The sequence below is a fragment of the Pyrgilauda ruficollis genome, unplaced genomic scaffold (assembly GCF_017590135.1).
Source record: "Pyrgilauda ruficollis isolate IOZ18807 unplaced genomic scaffold, ASM1759013v1 scaffold106, whole genome shotgun sequence".
Taxonomy (NCBI): Eukaryota; Metazoa; Chordata; class Aves; order Passeriformes; family Passeridae; genus Pyrgilauda; species Pyrgilauda ruficollis.
The window spans coordinates 2,477,711-2,499,626 of record NW_024508766.1 but is presented as its reverse complement, the minus strand read 5'-3'; the positions used below and the strand labels follow the sequence as shown (position 1 = coordinate 2,499,626).

General features: G+C 42.6%; 1 protein-coding gene across 2 annotated transcripts in view; it reads left to right on the top strand.

Moving 5' to 3' along the window:
* The window catches only part of PSD3 (pleckstrin and Sec7 domain containing 3), a 115,480-nt gene that overhangs the window by 82,492 nt on the left and 11,072 nt on the right, over window positions 1–21,916 (top strand). For both annotated transcript variants that reach the window (XM_041471287.1, XM_041471279.1), the window contains exons 11-15: window positions 4,263–4,456; window positions 6,873–6,943; window positions 12,856–13,013; window positions 13,851–13,995; window positions 17,133–17,276. In XM_041471287.1, the coding sequence (XP_041327221.1) occupies window positions 4,263–4,456; window positions 6,873–6,943; window positions 12,856–13,013; window positions 13,851–13,995; window positions 17,133–17,276 (712 nt within the window). The remainder of the gene's footprint in view (window positions 1–4,262; window positions 4,457–6,872; window positions 6,944–12,855; window positions 13,014–13,850; window positions 13,996–17,132; window positions 17,277–21,916) is intronic.

Sequence of the window (21,916 nt, the reverse complement as noted above, 5' to 3'; positions counted from 1 at the left end):
TCCTCCTCACACTGGAAAGATGCCAAAACTTCTCTCAAGTCAATTTCCTAATACAGATGCTGTTAGTTTCATGGATGCATGTTACAAACCTGAATTTTTTTTTCAGTTGCAATATTTAAATAGATGAACTCAGCCTTCTTCTGTTGTCATATAAGGTTGCTATTTGAACAAATGCAGAGATGGAGCAGAGTTTTAAAAATGAAGGGCTTGACCACATTGTTCCAGATCAGTGATTTCAGAATTTTCTGAGGCAGAGCCTCAAATCAGACCATAGATTGCACAGAAATAATTTTGTTACTGAGAGAATCGGATGATGCTTTTCTCCCAGAAGACAGAAATGGGACTTCCTTGTATAGGATCTTCTTGGGAGAGGCAGAAAATGCTTTTCTTCACCAAAATGGCAACATCTGGATTTTTCTTTTTTTCACATCTATGTGTTTAAGAATAAGGGGCAAACTCTTTCTAGTTGTCAGTTATCTCTATTTGGGAAGGAAAACATTGCTGTTTCAATGCTGTGACTGCAAGTGATAGCACAAATATGTCCTGGGTTTGGTGTGCTGGTTCTCATGGGCAGCCAGAGGGCTGGTTACTGCCCTCTCTTGAGGTCGTTTGCCAAAGAGATAGGCTTACAGAAGTGGAACTGAAGCTTCTTGTTTTGGGAAGCCTTGCAAACATCATGTGCCATAAGCAGAATCTTAGAGAAGCTCTATAGATGGTAACCTTTTCCTGTCACTAATAAGAGACACTGTGGATCCCATTTCCTATGAATGGAAAGTGGGACTTAATAGAAGTTTTGCAGCTATCAGCCCTCTTCAGTCATCAGGGAGGAGTCGCCAGAGAAATTGCTTCCAGACCCAGAGCAGGGAATGATTTACCTCTGCTGATCAGGGTCAGAAAAATCTCATAAGACTTCTGCAAGCCTAATTGAACCTTCATGATGATGTTTTGCCTACTGAAAGGTGTTTTGGAACCATTGTGCGTTTTTTTTCCCCTAAAGGCATAAGTATTACGTTACTTCCTGTATGAAATGGAAAAGAGAGGCAGTGGTCCTGTCCTTCAAAAGGACCTGAGCTAATGCCTGCGTGACACCATGTCCACGACTCTGAACATACCTGCACAGAGATTGCCATTGACTCTTACCCACATCACTGGAGGCCTTCACACTGGGGATGTTACAGCACATGGATGATCTGTGAGACCCATCTGAGGATGGGCAGGTAGTCACACTCCCCACAGTTTAGGGTTTCAAACCAAGATCAGTTTTCACGTTTATGTATCCAGAGGCTCCCCTGAATTTTCTGCAGTTCTTTCTTGCAAAAGTACCCTAAAGGCTTGTTAGAAGTAAGCTCAGATTGTTAAATCCCTGATAAACAGTATTTGTGACCTATCTATTCAGCCAGCTTTGGAAGATACCTGAGGGAAAGCTAATACCTGAACTTTTTTTGCTACTTTGACATTCCTCCAAATGATCTTGCTTTCTTCTTATGTTTGACCACTGAAGTAACGTGGAGTATTTGAGCAAATGAGTCCCAGATCCCCTGGTTTTCATCCACTTCTTGCTTGTAATGAGTCCTTCCTGCCTCTTTGTCTCCATTCATTGGCTCTTGCAGATTGATTTGTGTATCTTGCCCTCATGCATCTTGTCAGAGCACTCAGCTCTCAGAAATGTCTGAAGCTTCTGAGTTTCAAAGAAGTCCCATTTTCATGATAGAACAAAAGACCAGTTAAAGGTTTGTGTAGTGCTGCCGGCAGTTGTAACAGCAGATGCTATTTTGTCCTTTCCACCATGTCTTTTGAGGAATTCCTGTTTTAACAGCTACCCTAGAAGAGTTGAGTTTAAGAGCACCACCCCCAACTGTTACTGATGTCCGGGATCCCCCCCAGGATTCCTCATCACACCACTGTGGCTGCTTGGTTAAGGGCACTAGTATATTCCCACAGGACAATTGATCAGTATACAGTAGTTCATTCCCATAGCTCCAAAGGAGATAGCTTATTCCAAGAAAGTGTTAAGCCTTTTACTGCAGTTGGTATCTGCTGACAAGGAGAAATCTGCTGTGTCCTTGGCTGAAATTCCAGAATTCACAAGGCACTTCTGTGTGACAAATCAGCCTGTGTGCTTATGCCCTTTGAGAGATTTTAGTCTGGATTAAGTGCCTCAGACTCATGTTGGGAGAATTTGCTTCTGGAATGGACATGTGTCTAAGAAACACATAACACACAGTGGTTCAGACTTTCCAGCAGCTGGCGAGTAGAGCCATGTAGGGTGGGGACAAACAAAATTGTCAGAAATGCCTACACCTTTTCAACTTGGAGAGGGCTTCAACTAAAGCATACTTGAATAAGTCCTTATTGCTTTGACTAATAAAAAAAATTTGTAGAACTTTCTGTGCTGGAGTGGGAAAGCACACATCAGTAGACTAAAGATGCAAGGACTGCTCTTCCTTGCAGGAATTAGGTCTTGAAGTAAAAGTTTCATTCCTCTTAATTAGGAGATCTTGCAAGACAACATCATGAAGGTATGGTGCACCTCCTGACTATTTTTCTGTAATTTATATGAGATGACGAAAATTGAATGCTTGGGAACATTCCCTGCTGCTACAGAGCTCACTAATACAGACTCCATGTTTCTGGATTTGTTTTCCTTATTGTCAAACCAGTCTCTTAGCCTTTTACCTCCTTAGACTAAGTTATTCTCCCGAAGACCATTTCACAGAGTCATAGAATAATTTTGATTGGCATCATCTAGTTTGGAAAAGACTTCCAAGATCATCAAGTGGAATCTCTGACTGAACATCACCCTTTCAACTAGGCCATGACACCAAGTACCATATCCACTTGTTTCTTGAACACTTGCAGGGATGGTGACTCTACCATCTCCTTGGGAAGTTTGTTCCAATGCTTAACCACCCTTCAGTGATAAAATTTCTCCTGATGCTCAACCTGAAGCTCCCCAGGCACAGCTTGAGGCTATGTCCTCTCATCATTCACTGGTTGCTTGGGAAAAAAGGCCAACCCCCACCTGGTTGCAACCTCCTTTCAGGCAGTTGTAGAGGGTGATAATCAGCCTCCTTTGCAGCAGAGCTGAGGATAAGATAGATTTGTTGCTGTAGCCCATAGTTCTTGGAGGACACTTTTTTGAATGGTCATTCCCATAAGCAGCCATGGTAGCAGTGTATTCCTAAAGGAGCTTCCGGATTGATATATGCCTTGCTAATCGTCACCTGATACATGCCTTTGGACATACAGATGTGTTTGGAAGATCTGCTTGAGCTTGCTCTCTCTGCCAGTCATCTGGGTCCAGCGAGATGCATCAAGTTGAGATCCACCCCCAGTGGGTTAGCAATACTAAGCATCATTACACTCAAGTGATTTTTTTTTTTTTTTTTAAATCAGATGCTGGTCTCAGGAGGTGTTGCTACCACAGTTTTCCAGTGACAGCCTTCATACTCCCTGACACGCCTTTCCTAGTCACCTGGAGGGGAATGTGTGTGGATTTCAAAGGAGGAAGGGTTGCTCTGTAATCTGGCCTGTTCTCTGAAAACTGTTGTCCTGTTCTTGTGATGGACGCCCTTTACTTTCTGGGTTGCCTAGTCCTTTTTAGCCTTTGCCTCTGACAAGCAAAAAGGCTTTTATTAGTCAGACAGTGCTTGTGACTTGCATTGTTGTCCCCAAGAGCTCTGTGGAATACATTGCCCTAATAAGTAACATTTTCAGCAGCATTTTGTTTCCAAAGTAAAGATGACCTAATTCACCTGGTGTGGTTTTTATTTTTAAATTACTAATTTTATGCTAGTCTCAGAGGAAAATAAAGAAAAATAGGTAGAGTTTGTGCTTCATATGCTAAGTTAAGGGGTAAACCACAGTGATCTGTAGTATTCTATTTCTTTTCATCTACATGGAAGCTCATGAAGAAGTTGGGGATTTTTCAGCTGAACCCAGCAGACAAATATTTCCCATTTTGGTACTCAAATACATGGAATTTAAAGTAGGAAAAGTTGGAGGACACAGGACATTCTTGAAGTCTCAAAACAATAATGGAAACTTGGGCTTTTTGAAAATCTGTGTCCTGTGCTGATGAAGTAGGTGAACTGAAGCTTTGCTATAATATGTCTATATTTTGATATATTTCTAGATTTCTCCCTAAATATGGCCCCCTATAAAGAGAGAGGTATATTTTGACAAGGAGTGTTCAAAAATTGCTGAAGTGATACTTTGCTGATCAGTCCATCCTTCATGCATGATTTTCACTGCTTTTTAAGGGATGAAGAAGAGAAAAAAAAATCTCACTCGGACGGTGCAGATGAAAAGGATAATGGGAACCAGACAAAGGCTGTCAGTCGAATTGGCAATTCAAATAACCCATTCCTGGACATCCCTCACGACTCCAATGCTGCCGTGTATAAAACTGGATTTCTGGCTCGGAAAATCCATGCAGATATGGATGGAAAGAAAAGTGAGTAATTTTTCGATCCTAATGTGTTATTTTCTTGTTATGTCTTCACAATGCCACTTGCAAATGAGCCCATGTACTTTTCAAGGTTAATATTGCTGCTTCATTAGGGGAAATAGCAGCAATAACAGGCAAGACAACAACTGAATTATCACACTCTCACTATTAGTCCAGAATTTACAATGCTCAGTCCCATTTGCAGCAGCTCTAATGCATAAGTATAAGAAGTAATGTGATACAGCAAAGCCATGTGAATTTTTGGGCTAAAAGAAAATTAATGTAGTGGTTTACAGATAAAAATAATTTCAAGTGAATTACAGTAGGTGTTCTGCAGTAATTGATAATTCTCCTTTTCCTTATGTGACACCAGATTGTTCCAGATCTCTCCTCCTCTCTGCGTCTGTCTTTAAAGAAAGGCTGTTCTTTACCTCTGTTCAGAAGATAGTCTTCCCTTCCATACTTTCCCTGCCTTGGGTCACATATCCAGTGAAGGGTGGCAGCTTTTGGCACCAGCCAGCTTTTTATATGCAGTTCCTTCCTGTCCCTTTCTTGTACTAATCCTGCTCTGTCTCTTACTTACTTTAATAATCTTTTTCCCTTCTTGTCCTACTTCTGTTTGTGATGCACTAATTATCAAGGGCCTCTGAGTGTGTTTTGTTGTTTGAATATCTTCATTTCTTGTCTATAGATCTTGGGAAAAGCTGAGCTTAGTCAGAGCATCTGTGTTTTCTCCAGTAACTGTTGATGATTGCCTACTCATGATTCACATTGGTCGGCTAAGTCCCAAAGACAAAGTCTGGCTTCATGATGGGTTTCCAGTGACAGCCAGTCTCTCCTAGGCTAAGCTCTTTGGTGTTCACATGTTTTGCTAATCTATTTTAGGAGGTACAATTGGAGGTCATATTTTCAAGATGGAAGCTAACAGCTGGACAACTGGATTCAGACAGAGGTGTCAAAATCAAGCTGACCTAATTCTTTATGATGACTGAATACTCCAAATAGGCTTGTCTTTATTAAACATCCTCTTATTCAGCCTTAATAAGTAATTGTATCTAGTTGCCTATATTAAATTATTTCTTTAATTATAAATACCAGAATTGCTCATTATTTAACACACTGGACACTGGCATTCTGGAGATAACTCTTTTATGAGTAATGTAATTAGGGCCGTGTTTTCAGAAGTTCCTGTATAATTTAAAGGTCTGCCGTTCTCAAAAAAGTTGCATTCTGACTTTCCAGATGCTAATAAAACTTTGTTTGTTTGTTTTTGTTTGTTAGACCTTTTCATATTTCATTTTCTAATGGAGTCCTTGCAGAACAGAGATTAGCTTGTGTGGGATTTCTGATGAATTTATGTGCTAGAATGCTCATCTGTATTTTCTCAGGAACCTAGTTTCGAGGGCTAAAGCACTTAGACACTTAGAGGAAAAGGATGTAACAGCGGCCAATGGCTGGAAACTGAACTGAACAAATGCCAGTTAGAAGTAAGGCCTGTTTTGCAAGATGAGAATGATTAACCTCTGGGACAAGGGACTTTTAACCTCTTCATCTTCACTTTCTGTCTTCAGATCAGACTGGGATGCCTTTCTGAGTGTCATTCTTTAGTTGTATATGTATTAATTTCGGTATAGTGTCAGTGATGCACTGTATGGATGCTGGTCACCGGTGTGTGCTTGTTGGGGAGTGAGCTTAGATGTGGGCTTCTGGTCTCTGGTGCTGTGACTGTACAGCCTGTGCCTAATTCTCTCCCTCTGTTGCACCTGAATTTTAGACTGGATCCTTCAGTCTTTATGTTGAATTTACTTCCCCCGGCCCCACCACTGCTTGTCTCTAGGAATTTATGAACTAGATATGTTGTATCTGTTCTTCGACCTCTAACTGGCTTTCTTGTGGGGTTGGGTATGTTATGTATGATTTTATTTTATGTATGGTTGGCACCCTTCTCCTTTCTCAATGTCACCTTGGGGGTGCAGCAGCAGTAAAGGGGAAGGATGCTCTGGGGAGGCACTGCTTTCTGTGTAGTATCCCCCTGGTTCTAAGCAGTTCCTGCCAGCCTGCTGTGGCATGCAGAAAGACTGCTTCTTTCTGAAAACTGCCGTGATGCAGAGCTCAAATGTAGTTGTGTGGGACAATGTCTGCCTGCCTTCAAGAGGACAAACACTGGATCTCTGTGGCTCTCTGTGGCCTTCATTCTGCATTGCTGCTGTTCCTTCCTGATCCAGTCCAGGGCTGTCATTAGGGTTGTTGTATTACTTTCTCTCACAGCAGGTACATGCAGGCGCTGTGCTATGTTGCATTGTCCTTTGAGAAAGATAGTTTGAAGGAGGTTTAACACAGGGCTAATGTAGCTCTCCTGTAGGGTATGCAAAGTGTAAAAATGGATCTGATCTAAATGGGTTTTTATTTGTTTTCTTTCCAGCTCCCCGGGGAAAACGAGGCTGGAAAACCTTTTATGCTGTGCTGAAGGGAACAGTCCTGTACTTGCAGAAGGTAGGGGAAATCACTGTCTTTTGAAAACTAATTAAAGAGGTATAAAGCAGCATGCATCCTCTCTACTCTCTCAGTGACCTCCAGGCTCCTTTCCCTCGGACGCACAGCATGGCTGATATCCCTACCTCCACCCTATTAACACACACATTCAGACATGAATCCTCTCATTGACACCCTTTCCCTTTTCACAATTTCAAGTTCAGTTCCACTGCCGCATCCACACGTGCACCCTGTAGTTCCAGTGTATGCTACTGCTGTCTGACACAGCTGAAAAAACCAGCAGCTTCACCAGGAAAGACAGTGTCACCTCTCTGTGTCATGCACACATTCCTCTAGGCTGCTTTTAACTTTGCGTTTCATATGTATGACTTGCCCTTCTGTAAGGTTGTCCTCCTTTCCCACCTTTTCATAGTACACTTTTCTGCAGTGCCTGCAAGACCAGCTGCAAAACAATTGAACAACAGCTTGGCTTTGGTAGGAATCTGCAGCTGCTGTTCCTTTGCAAACTTGAAGGATAAAAGGATACTTTTTCCCCCACAAAGCAAGAAAGGACTGGTTTCTAACAAAATGTGCTTCCTGACAGCAAAGTGTCTAAAAAAAAAGTCAGATGAAACCGTTTAAGCCTTTTGTTGCAAGCTTAAGTATATTATAGTACATTTTTAACTACACTGTTAGAACATAAAATGCAACATACAAGTGAGAACTGTCAAAAATCAAATACATGGCAGCAACTAAGTAGGTTGTTAAGGCTTTTTGCCCTCCAATATAGATGAATATTCATGGAATAGATGCAGCTTGTCCAGACTACCCTATATTGCAGAAGTATGCTTCTTTGAAAGCTGTTTTACATTTTCACTCAAAAACTGATAGTTTTGTAACTATCGGGACTACAAGTACATACTGCTATTTCCTCATCCCCTGCTGTGGCTTTCTGAAATTGTTGGTTTCACTGGACCCAGCCTGTATAGTCCCTTGAGAAGAAAGGGTGATTTGAATCAGATTATTATAGCATGAGGTTTACAAGGTGAATGCTCGGGATGCAGTACCTTTTTGAGGTGGCTGAAATCCTGAAACAGACTAAAAAAAATCTGTGGTCACAATAGAAGATTTGGGCTGTTGGATGTGATACGCTCAGAGCCAGTGCAAGAGACTAAAACCAAGTCCACTGAAGCCCAAGTCCTTTTGCTGGGAGCACATTCAGGTATTACTAAAATGCCTCCATGGCAGGCTTGTACTTGCCCTTTTATGACCAAAGTGGATTAATCTACTTGAGTTTCTGAGATAAGTAATCTTTAATGTTCACCTGAAAAAACTGCAGGGTTCTCTGAGAAATGAGAAGACTCCTTTTTTGTAATACAATATTTAATTCCTTATTTGATATTCAAGGGAAAGAACTGAGTATACTGTCTATTTTAGCACTTTTATTAAATATTTTTATGAGTATTGCTGGCATATTAGTTTAAAATGCTTTCTGTTTCATAAAATGTAGAGATGTTGATGTAGCATGCAAATTTCCTACAGAATGCTGCCCTTCCCCCTGTTACCCTCCATGCTTTCAGGAGCAGGGAGTAATTTCACATATGACTGCATCTTTGCAGAATGAAATACATTGTGGAATTCCTGTTCATATTTGTTTGTCAGTTGTGTATTTTGCACTTCTCAGAACACTTGAATTCAGTGGTTACAGGGCAGTACTCCGCAGAGCTGCATTCTCCCATTTGCATGGGAGCCATCCATTGCATTGAAGCCATCTTACTGTAGCACACTACCAAGCAAGCTTTTGCTTTTGTGCTGGGAAAAGATTGACAGAAGGGTGTGATGGGAGGTAGCTCATTCCAAGAGTGATGAGGCAGCTGTGAGCCTCCCCACAATGCCTCTGGCCGCTGCTCAGCCACATGCTGCAGCTGTGAAAAAGCCTGTGATTTCAGCTTCAGAGGGTCTGCCAGGGCTTTCCTTCAGCTCTCAAATAGACTTTACTCTCTTAGGGATGTAGTATCATAGAAGGTGAAGGTGCCAGAGTTAAAAAATACACAGGTAGGCCAAGTAGTTATAGTAAAGGTTGCCGAGCTGCTGTTTCCTTCTGTAGGGATCAAAATTATTCTAATTTCAGGAAGTACTGAAGCATTTTAGAACAGTTTGATTTCTTTGCAGAAGTGCATAGTTCTGAAAATAGTCCTGGCAATAGTCCCGGTCAAAGGATTGCCTTGTCTCAGTTCACCTCAGTTCTCTCCGGATTATAGAGAAGGTAAAGCTGACATAGTGCAGTAGGCTGGGGTGCATTCACAAGCACGTCCTCTTTTTCTCATTCCCTATATACCTGTGGAGATGACATATGTGGTGGTGGTTTCATTGCACTGTTCAAGCAGGATAGAGAGAAATCTCACTGTACAGGTGCTGTGTACACACAAACACATGTACAAACCTCTGCAGTATTGCTTTCTGTGTTCATCTGTAACTCAGCTGTTCCCTCAAGACACTATTGTAATATAAATATTAATTTTTCATAGCAGCTGTCATTCCCCCAGTGGGCAGTGTGATCCCAGTTCTGCTGTCTCTCTATTTGCATTGCTGTTCTCCTTGTTTTGCTGTGAAAGGCCATGAATGAGAGTGTTTTGTAAATGGTGGTCACTTGAGATTTACTGAGGATTTTTCTGGACCACCATGTCTCCCTGCCCACCTTTTTTTTTTCCCATTGGAATTATTCTAGTGCTAATTTCTGTGGTATGTATTGTTTTGTTCTTAAATAAGTGATTTAGGAGAGATGCTTTCTAAATTAATGAGCACAGAGAGCACTGGAGGAGCTCAGTGGAAATGTTCACAATTAACCAACTAAACGTGCCTGCGCAGTATTATATAAAATAAGAAGTTTGACATGTCTGGGACATTGGCTGTGTCTCTGGGCATTCTCAGGCCGAGGTTTATTTCCTACTCTCTGTTCATGGCAAGAGGAAATTGCAAAGTAGCATCTTGACAGAATGTCTGTTCACTAGACTGACGTGGGATGTGATGTGCATATATAAGAGAAGCTTATAAGGAGAGGACATAAGGCTGACCTCGCTTCCTTGCTAGAAATTGCTTCTGGGCAAACAGTACACGACACAAACCTTCATGTTTTGTTTCGACTCGTCTGTGAGGTTTGCAGCATATTTGCTCTATGATGTGGCACTTCATAATCTTGCAGGTTTTGGGTCTTTTTATATAAATTTTCTCAAATTTCCTCTGTTAAAAATTAAAAAAAAAATAGTGAACAGCCAGACTGATGTAAAGTGTTTGGTGGTGAGAATTTTTGAAAGAGAATCTTGCAGCTGTCTTATGCAGCTGCATGGAGATATCCATCCATGGTACACAGTGACTGATAAGAAAAGACAAATGTCATTCTCTGGTTTACCAAAAAACATGTTTAGAAATTTGCTGACTCTGGCTCATCAAGATGTGGGAAAGTCATTCTCCAGGAGTTTGAGAAAGATGAATTCAGCATGCCATTGCATTGTACACAGCACTCACATCAGCCTGCAGCTGACAAACAGGTCACAGTTTCTTTCTGGCTTCATATATGTTTCTTGCCACTGTCTAGGTCTACGAGGTCTAACTTTAGAGAGCTGCCTTCCATTTCAGCTCAACCTGAACACTGACACCAGCACATCATAGCACATGCTGTCCTTGACGGCTTAGGCAAAAATGGATGTTCCTACTCCCCTAGCATTCCCTGCCAGTCAAAAAGAGTTGAAGGCCTTGGAGAAGGAATTTTGGCAGCACATTCATGTCCTTACAGCTTTCTCTGAGGCTGGCAAACTACGTGGAGACATTTGCGGTATGCTGATCAGTGCCTGTGGAGAAGCTGGCAGAGCTCCAGCTGTCATGGTAGATTGCAGGCAACTGATCTGGTGGGATTAGCAAGGATTACCATGAATGCTTTCTGTTGGAAAGTAGGATTCATCAGCCAGGGCTGCTTCTGGGACTGCCCAAATGTGGACTTCTTCTGAAACAGGCTTAGTCACCAGAGCAAGCTGTAGACATTGGATGCAGCTCACAGTGGAAGCTAGGAGGCAACAAGCTAAGTGATAGCTGACCCTGTCTCTAGGCAGTAATACGAGGTAAGATAGAGTATCGTATGTCTGAGGCCTGTCTAAGTTCATTTCCTGTCTCTGAGGTTTTCCCAGTCTTCCTGGACAATGGAGTCAGTCATTTCCCCCAAAACTACCACCAAATAAATCAGCTTGTTAACCCTTACAGGAAGGGGCTTGACCTGGGGCCTTGCCTCTTCCATCTTTAAGACAGGGTATGCCAGACTTCCTTGAAAAAGGTTTAAAGAAATGCCCTAAGTGGGCATAGGCAACATCCTTCAAGAAAGACAGATTCCTCCAAATCTTGCTGAGTCTCACATTATGAAAGAGAAAGGACATTTGTCTTTGCTCACTGCCAGCCCTTGTAAACCCCTTATATCACAGATCTTTAGGTTGGAGGCTGCCCTTTGGTCACCTGTGCAGTAATGCTCTGCCTGTCTGCTGGGCCTGCCAGACCTGTGGTGGGTTGTGCCCTTGCGTAGCTCCAGATAGAGGTGGTGGTGTGGCAGGACTGCGGGATAGCTGCCTCTTCTCAGGTTAAGTGTCTGAGCACCAGTGTGGGAAGTTGTGGGCCTAGCATCAGGCCCTCCATCAGAAAGGATGAGACATGACAGAGGAGCAAGATGTTTTCTCCCACCTTCCAAGAGGTGGTCACCACAGCTGGTGACTTCCTATCCACTGAAACTCAACCTGGAGAGTCCCAGCCCAGCCTGGCTGAAAGCTCAGATACCTTTGGCAGTGTCATAGATTCTTCTGGCTGCAGTCTTGTTTGGTGTGCTGCCAGAGGAGTTGTGTAAGTGAATTCATGCACATTCTCTCAGGTGGGTGTCTCCCTGGATGTTGAAGCTATTGCTGTCCCTGCACATACTCTGCACCTTGCACTATGTTTCCTGCTAAACCTTGTCTCATAAATTGTGTTCAAGTGCACGATCAATAGTTACCATGTCTGCTGGGAGTTATTTCACTGCTTTGCAGCTGTCACACGTGGTGCATATTCCAGGTGAGACTGATTGCTGTGATACACTAAGGGGGAGAAATGGAGTCAATTACAGACTGCTTTGGCCTGCCCTTCAGAAAAAACGTGATGCAGCCTTGCTGGAAAATCACTTTTCTTTCAGAAAGCTCCTGGCTTTCCCAAGCTGTTTATAGTCATGTGGGCTTTGGATGAAACTTGTGACTACATTATGCCCTTGTCCAGATTCTGTCAGTCAGAAGATCAAAGACTGCTTCCAGGCTGATGCTTGCAAGACAAGAGCCCCTGTTTTTGTCATCTGGTGTTAGGAGTGGTACTGTTACCATGTCAGAAACTCAGACAGAACTGTGATTGCCTTTTGTAGACCCTTGTCAGAGAGATGTAAGGGAGTTTGCTGTAATTTTCTATGTGGACATGGTAAGGAGGCTTCTGCAGTGTGTGAAGGCTTGCCTAGGAGCGCCTACAAAGGTAATTGGTTGAGAAAAATCAAAATCAGGCAGTAGAGGCTGAGAGCCTAAGTAGCTGAGCAGTGGAGTTGGGGAGCTGATTATGAAGGATTCTTGAAATGAAGATAAGTAATCCACAGCTGTTGTCATAGTCAAATACTTCCTGCTTACATCTCTTCCTGTCAAGCAGATAGTAGAACTACTTCTCTCCCTTGGAAAGACATCAAAACAGAGAAAGAAAGAAAGAAAGAAAGAAAGAAAAAGAAAACATGTTAAAGGTAGCGGAAACCACAAGTCAGGTTGCACTTAGTTCATATACTCTCTTGCTATTTCTGAACTCTGGAATAAGGTTTTCCCTAGTCTAAGGAAAAAGGAATAGTACATGCAGAAATTGAATGCCATAAATTTTCTCCCTGCTATCTCCTGCAGGATGAATATAAGCCAGAAAAGGCTTTGTCAGAGGAAGATCTGAAGAATGCGGTTAGTGTGCACCATGCGCTGGCATCCAAGGCAACAGACTATGAGAAGAAACCCAATGTCCTCAAGCTTAAAACAGCAGATTGGAGAGTCCTGCTTTTCCAAGCCCAGTAAGTGCTCTCCTTGTGCCACTCATTGAGGAAAGAAAGCAGTGCTGAAGGAGGAATAAATTCCTGCCTGGACAGGTTAAAACAGAGGCTTAAGAGGTTCAATCTGTTTATTTGATCAACAAGATTAAGTAGTAATGTGATTAGTGTGCACAAGTAGTGCATGAGAAGGAAACATCAGGTTTTAAGAGGCTTTTTAATCTAGCTGAGAGAGGCATAACAAGATGCAGGAGCTAGAAGCTGAAGCTCCAGGAAATTCAATTTGGGTACAAGGCACAAACTTATAGCAGTCAGGATGATTAATCATTGAAGCAATTGACTAAAGGCAGTCTTGGATTGTCTGTCTTCTGATGTCATCAAGTCCTAGCTGGATGTCTTTCTAGAAGATATGCTGTGGTTAGAAACAAAGTTACTACATAATACAAGAGTGATTTTATAAAGTTTTTCATGCTGTGATATCCAGACATAACAGATTACCTGCCTTTTGCTTCTGAGCCCTTTTCTACTAAGATCCATATTGAACCTCCTGTAGGTCTGTGGTGTCCAGCACGACCGAGGCCTTAGGACACATGTCTGAATCAGGTCATTAGTTGGCTCTGTCAGCTGTGTTACTGGGATCGGATTAGAGAAAGATGTGTGCTAGGGTAAGGTATGGACCTAACGACAAGCCATCCTGAGTTATTTAGCACTAACTGCTTGCAAACATAGGCAGGAAGACAGAGCAGACTCCTAAGACTTGTCCAGTTTTGGTTATTCTGACTTTTTAAAATATTCTAGAAGGGATGGAAAGAGGTAGACAAGGCTGAGTCAGCAAGTGCTTAATATGTGTTGCATCCTCAGGAGCCAAGAAGAAATGCAGACCTGGATCAACAAGATTAACTGTGTGGCTGCTGTCTTCTCTGCACCACCATTTCCAGCAGCCATTGGCTCTCAGAAGAAGTTCAGTCGCCCACTCCTACCAGCCACCACAACAAAGCTATCTCAGGTGAGACATTTTTATGTAGAGGGTAGGTGATAATGATTTCTCTTTCAGTCCAGACACTGGATGGTGGTGGTCCTTGTCACTGTTTTATAGCTGTTGCCGCTAGCAGTCCTAGGAGGAGAAGGCTTGCATAATAAATCTCTGCTCATTTCCTCATGCAAGATTTGAAGTGGGGGGAGAAAAGGAACAGACTCAAATACAATTGATTTATGTTTTTGAAAAAAATAGTACCAGATAAAGAATTTTCTTCTTGTGCTTGTGTCCCTGTAGAGGACATTTCAGATACTGATTGATGGGGTTTTTTTGGATTTGAATGTTTATGAAAGCCACTCATTTCAAAAGGAGTGGACATACTCCTGGTCGTTGGCTTATTGAATTGATAAAAGGTGAAAGCTGATGCATCAGACAAGCATCAATTATATTTCTCCCACTAGATTTCCCAGACTCCCTTTATCAGCTCAGGGATTTCTTGTATAAAATATATTTATAAACTGTGTCTTACTTGAATCTCTTCAGTCTCCCTTGTGATCACACAAGCTTTTAGCATCCTGTGGCAAGGAGTTTCATGGCTACTTGCTTCTTGCACAAATGCACATATTTCCGCTGGTCTCAGACTAGCTGTATCAGATGCTTGTGCCCATAGCTTTTTGTATTTTGGGAGATGCAATGCCTGCTTGGAATTCCTCCTGCACTGGCAGGAACATGATACTGATTGTGTTGATCAGATTGACAGAGTGACAGAGGTTATACTATGACATCTTCCTGTAGTTTTTAAAGTGATCTGCCCATGTTGGATTGCTTCTTAAATGCATTTGTTGGGGTTTTTTTTGTTTTTACTGTCTTCATAGCTTAGCAACTATCCTTAGAAACCACTGTCTCAAAATCTGTGTTTCTCTAATGGTGTGGGTTTTTTTTAGGTTGCCTGTGCTTTTTCTCTCTCCGTGACAGTAGCCTTTCTTCTTACACTGTGATGACTGACTTACCATTTTTTGTTCTGAGTTAAAGTTTAAAATGTGTTATGTAAAAAAATGATACTAACTTGTCTCATCCTTTTGGTTTTAGTTTTTGCCCATGCATGCATTTTTAAAAATACAGTATGGTGCTTCCATAATTTACCCCCAGTCACGAAGGGAAGCTTTTTTACTCATTGTTGTTCTGTATATGATTGTTCCATTTACCATGTTGTTTTCTAGTCTCATTGTTTCCATTTAATCTGGAAAGGGAGAAGATAGATCACAACCCTGTGATTTGTATCTTGAAGAAGGAGAGACATGAAAAGTGGAATAAGATTTAGATAAGCAGAAGAATGTTAAGTGTTCAAAATAGATACATTCAAAGGCAAGCAGAAACATGTCTGCTTTCATCTGTCAGTGTGGAAAAGCTGCCAGCAGGCTGCTTCTCATGAAAAAAAAATACAAATTTGTCAGATGCCTGTGGTTGGTGTTTAGGATTTTATGGAATGAGTCATGATGGACACTACTTCTTCAAAGGGTCTGTTCCTGGTCAGCCAGAAGTCGAGGTGCAGTGAGGACCTAGCACGGGTAAGGAAGAGAGGCTGGACATGATGACAGGTTGTGCAAGATAATTGTACCAGATTTTCTTTCAAACGCAGAGCAGTGTATGATCTTGGTTAGTCCAACCAAGGAGGGATGTGACAAAGCTATATATAAAGGAACAGCCAGTCTAGAAAATACCTCCTAGGGTGTTAGGTTTTTTTTTGTTTTTTCTGAGAATGCACAGCACACACAAAAGCTCCAAAGATGGTGCCCTGGAAATTACAAGTGCTGTATTAATAGCTGCTCAAAGGCCTCCTGTCATCAGGCTGTAGAACTCAATACCGCAGGATGTTCCTGGGACCTGTGGAATCAGCACAATGTGATTGGGCACTAATGAGAGAGCAAGCATATTTAGGGTAGTAACTAACAGCAACAAGAATTTTTTGGCAATCAGTAGCAAGTGGTTTCAGCCCTACCATGTTTAGGCAGAGGCAAATTATTGCACGTGTTTCTGTCTTCAGTTCTCCTGCAAAAGAATTGAAACACAAGATTAGCTGGGTCTTAGCTATCATCATCTGTAGAAATTTTCCCCCTTTCTGCTGTTTTCCACAGCTCCAGCTCAGCGAGCCAAGAGGCTCAGTCCCCAATGTGACTCAGTGCAGTGCAGGCATATCTGAGCTAATTTTGAAGCTGTAGACTTCATCTGAGCTGTGGGTTGCGCTCAGAACCACATCACTGAGGGACAGCACTGGCAGCTGTTCCCTCCTCTGAGGTGATGTACCTACACAGGAGCTGAACTGGGTACTACCTCTTGGCTAATTCTCCAGTGTCTGCATGATCATGTGTCTATTTTGCCTAATTCAAACATAATTTCAGATCCAAGCCTAGAAATGGACAGAAGGCCATCCTGCAGGAGATGGAAACCTTCTGAGATGAGGGAAGGTTAGCTGACAGATGGACTGGAGGAAGTGAGTGGGCCTGGGTTTATGGTAAAGGAAATTGCCTAGAAAGTGGGAGTAGCAGCTCCTCACTTTCTCCAGCTGCACAGTGGGATAAAAATTGGTAGCAGCTTAGCAAGATGAGATTACTTTTTGGGGACTGGACAGTCCCTTCTCTTCTGAATACATTGTATTGTTCTAAACAAATAGAAACTACACACCAGAGAGCTTTTGGCATTGCAGAAATAGAAGGAAGGACCCTGACTCCATGTATTTTCTATCCTGGAAGGAACTCCTTTTACATTGCAAAAACCTCAGGCAGAGTCTTCACCTGTCTCATTCTGCCCTTGCTTTATCTGCATAGACAACACTCTTAATTAATTTACCAAAAAAATGTGTTAGAGCAAAAGTGTCATGTTGTCGGTATTGCTCAGCAGCAAGCTGCTTCCGTTGCTCACAGCAAGGCAATGGATGACAGGTTTGCTCTCCATCCCAGTGGCATCTGCTAGTTGCTGAGTTTTTCTCCAAGCTTAGCCACTTTGAGTACCTTTGAGAGAGCTGTTGGTGGCAGTGCTTCGGGATGACAGACCTTATCAATCTAAGAAAAAGAAACTATGAGGTATTATTGTACAGGAACCTCTCTATTTTTCTTTGCTTATTGGATATTTTGGATTCTGTCACTTAAGTGCCTAATCTGTTTCTGAAGGATGAACAGCTGAAGTCCCATGAAGCTAAGCTGAAGCAGATCTCGACTGAGCTTGCTGAACATCGCTCCTATCCTCCTGACAAGAAGCTCAAAGGCAAGGAAGTAGATGATTACAAACTGAAGGACCACTATCTGGAGTTTGAGGTATATATCGGAAACATTATTACTTCTTGGGTGTGGATGGTCTTATATTTGGGGTACAGTCCGGAAGTTCTTAATTTTTCACTTTACTTGCCTAGAAAGTGTGTTCTTGCTAGGCAGAAAAGTCACAGCAATTGCAGATGCTGGGATGTGGCTCTTCTTTCTGGTGAGAACTTCCTTAGTGAATTTAGCTCCCAGTCTGTAACATGGAGGATACAACAAGACTCCTGTCCTTCCTGATGTACCTGTTTGAAAAGATTGCAAGATCTCCTTGCACAAAGTGTCTCTTGTTGTAAAACTGTGTTGCCTAGTGTATTGGAACCTCAGTCTCTAAAGAATGACTGCATTCTGCAGGAATGCAGATCATGGTAATTGTCTTCCATTGGTAGGTTCTGAAGGAACTGATATGCTGAAGTTATTGTCATAGGCATGCCACCCTCATCAAAGCCATTTGTGTTGTATACCACTGAGATGGATGTCAGGATGAGAAGGAAAATGGTACAATTAAAGATCACGGGGTTGAGTGATGCAACTTAGGCAGATGCATTAGGAGATTGTTTTGAGTATCTGACAGCAGCTTTTATCTATAATGGTGTCTGCCACGTTTTAGGACTATGTGGGAATGAATCGGCTACCCAGCAGATGTCTGCTATTTGTTATGACTACGCATTTGAGCTTTTTCCCCCAGGACTGCGAGTCAGTGTTGCCTTGGGTCTGAAAGGATCCTACTCTAAATAGGCACTGCCTGGCAAGGAAAATATGTAGTCTGAGAAAGAGGAAGAGCAGATAAGACAGATGAGACCACCAGAACTGATGCTGGAGGTAACACAGCACAAGCTTCCAGAACTGAAGTAAGCCTTCTGCCCCGTGCTATCAGTTTCTGTTAGAGGGACTTTTTTTAGTCCTGGATTTAAATCATTGCATACTTTTGCTTTTGCAGAAGGTTGACCACTGTGTAACCACTGTGTTGAGTTTGACTTTGCAGTAGCGATGTCCATCAGCATGGCTTTATGGAGGACGAATCATAAGCTGACCAACATGATAGTCTTTTATGATGTGATGTTGGGTGTGATGGACAAGGGGAGAGCAGTGGATGTTGTTTGTTCTTCACTTTTTTGACAAGAATTCTGACATTGTCACCTCTAACGACCTTGTAGTCAAGCTGATGAAGTGGATTAGGAAGTTGACAGCGAGGTGAACAATCAAGATCAAAGGGCTGTGATCAATGGCACAGTGTCAGTTAATTTTGAACAGAGCACTCAGGTACAGAGTAAGCCACAAACTTTATCTCTGGAGGGGATCTTGTCAAACTTGGAAGATCAAGCATTTTCTTAGCTTTGGGTTCTTGACACAAAGTTTATTTTGTCACTTTTAGAAGCTTGGTGAGTTAGGATGAAATGTAGGCTGGGGTGTTAAATGTTTATAGAAAGATTGATGAGGGAGTAGATTGTTGTGGAGATTTTTTCTGTTTCCTGTGAATTTTATCAGGGATAAAATTTATATCCTTTATCTTTAGAGATATTCCTCAGGTACCTCAGTACAAATCAGAACCAGTATAGCCCAGAAAACAAAAGGTATCCTCTTCAGTAGTGAGAGTCTCGAACAGCATTTGAGCTGTGCAGTTCAGATAAATGATCAGCTCTGTATGAGTGCTCATCTAAGCAGGCAAGTTGTGGCAACAGCTTCAGTTACATGGGAGAAATGGTAATTCAGGGTGCTGTTTTGCTGTGCTGTGTTACCTTCACAATAAACACAGATTTCACAGGCCATGTTGAACTATCAGGACACCATTCCAAGGGTCACGAGAGCAGGCAATTCCAAAATATTGGAAGTCAAACAGATGAGGCAGAAGGCTAACTGGGATCTTCTTCTGGAGCTAAGGCAAAAAGGGTTTATGCTGAGTGGAAGCAAGGTCAGGTGGCATGGGAAGGGTGATGCAGCTCATCATTGTAACAAGAAAATTCAGGTGGCCAAATCTTAATTGGAGTTGCATTTGGTCAGAACTATGGGGGATAAAAAGAGTGTTTTAAAAAAAGTGTCAATAAAAACAATGTTTTAAAATATATTAATGGCAAGAGGCAGGGTAGAAATAACATCAGCATCTTACAGGATTAGGACGTTCATCTCACAAATAGGGACATGGACGAGGCAGAGGTGTTTAAGAAAATGCAGTCTTTGCCTCTGTCTTCAATATGGCTGGCAGACCAGGAGGATCTCAGTGTCCTGACATGGAGGACCATGTCTGTGAGAATGCTCCCATTTAACCTTGAAGGTGTGTGGGATCAGCTGTTCCAGCTGGATCCCTGCAAATTTATGGGGCCTAATGAGATTCATCCAGGAAACCTCAAACAGTTTTCTGATGTTTTCACAAAACTTTTCTCGATGATATTTGAGCAGTCTGGATAGATCCCAGATAGTTGGCTGGAAACTGTCTAATGTTTTCCCACTTTTCAAGAAGGGCAAAAAGAATGACACTGGAAACTACAGGTCTGCCATTCTCACTTCAATGCCTGGTAAAACTGAGAAAATTATTCCAGGAAGTACTGGAAAACACCTGGAGGACACTGGAACGATCATCACAGCCAGCACAGCTTCATGAGAGAAAAGTCAGGCTTGTCCAACCTGGTTTTCTTTTATGACAGGATAACCCACTTAGTTGATCAACAGAAGCCAGTTAATGCAATCTTTTTTAATTTCATAAAGATTTTGATACTGTCTCTCTCAGGAGCCTTCTGGAGAAAATGTCCAGCCCACAGCTGGACAAACACATCATGTGGTGGGTGCAGCTCATGGGTCAGGCACAAAGGGCTACAGTGAATGGGGTGGCATCAGACTGATGTGACCTGTCACTAGTGGGGTTCCACTGTGCTCCATCCTTGGCCCTGTGCTCTTCAACATCTTCATAAATGACTTGGACACAGGACTGGAAGGGATACTGAGCAAGTTTGCAGATGATACAGAACTGGGAGAAGCTGCTGACTGCCTTGAAGGCAAGGAGGCCCCCCAGAGAGACCTTGACAAATTTCAGGGCTGGGCAATCACCACCTGTATGAAGTTCAGCAAGGGAAAGTGCTGGATTCTGCATCTGGGATGGGGCAACCCTGGGTGTATGGAATGAGAAAGTGGAGAGCAGTGCCATGGAAAGGGACCTGTTCAAGGGCAAGTTGAATATGAGTGAGCAGTGCCCTGGCAGCAAGGAGGGCCAGCTCTGTCCTGGGGTGCATCAGGCACAGCATCAGCAGCCGGGCAAGAGAGGGGATTGTCCCACTCTGCTCTGCACTGGGGCTGCCTCGCCTCAAGTGCTGGGGGCAGTTTTGGGCTCCTCAGTATAAGAAAGATTGAAGCCCCAAAGCGTCCAAAGGAGGGCAATGAAGATTATGAAGGGCCTTAAGGGGAAGCCGCACGAGGAGCAGCTGAGGTCTCTTGGTTCAGCCTGGAGGAGAGGGACTGAGAGGAGACCTTATTGCAGTCAACAATTTTCTTGTGAGGGGAAGAGGAGGGACAGGCACTGATCTGTCTGTGATGATGTGTGGGAATGGTCTGAAGTTGTGTCAGGGCAGCTGTAGGCTGGACATTGGAGAGAGATTCTTCTTCACCCAGAGGGTGGCTGGGCACTGGAACAGGCTCCCCAGGGAAGTGATCACAGCAGCAGCCTGACAGAGTTCAGTAAGCATTTGGACAGTGCTCTCAGGTACATGGTGTGATTCTTGTGGATGGTCCTGTGCAGGGCTAGGAATTGGACTGGATTATCCCTGTGGGCCTCTTCCAGTTCTGTTTATTCTATTATTCTGTGAGGCAGTAAAAATCCCAAACCAAACCTAAATGTTGAGCTGTATGAAAATTGTGAATGGAAACTTTGTGAATGGAAAGCTACCCTTTAGAACAATATCCTGTCGGGATTGTCAGGAGTGATGAAAGAGATTGCTGCAGGAGGTTAAATGAAAAGGGCAAGGGGCCGGTGAAGGTGGGATTTTTCAACTGTCTCTTCAGGCTGAGACAGCAGGCTAAACCTGGTGTCTGTGTACAAAGGGCTATGCTGACACATCTCAGGAAACACACCAAAAGGGCCTGTAAGTCCCTAAGGTAGCAGCATAGTACCATTAGCAAGGAAGATGCCATTTTCTTTTCTGTACGTCCTTACATTTTCTTTCTGTTTACACACTGGTGATGCCTTCATTCTTGTTCCTGGTGAAAGACAAGTGAGATGGAGGGGAGGTGAACCAGGAGGTAACTGGTCCTTGTTCAGGTATGCAGCCAGTAGCATTTGGTTTTGATGGTGTCTTTGCTTATACACACCATGGAAGGAACAGCTTTCATTGCCTGCTCTCTGAGGAAGTACTGTGTCAGATTGCAAAAAATTTGTTGCTTACTGCAGAAAATTTATAGTTAGAGAAGTATCTTTTGAGTGCTGTCAGGTTAGAGGTGAAGCCAGAATACTGATGTGTGGCTGCTTCATACTTTATTATGTGCATTCATTCTTCAGAGATAGTGTTGCAGAAGCTTTTGAATGGTTTCAACTTCTAGGGTTTTATTTCTTGACAGAATTTCTGAATTAATTTCTTTTAAGCTAAAATTTCCACTAGCATTTACCTAACTTCAAATGTCAGGTCACTGAAAGACCAACTTTGTTGTGGTTGAAATCA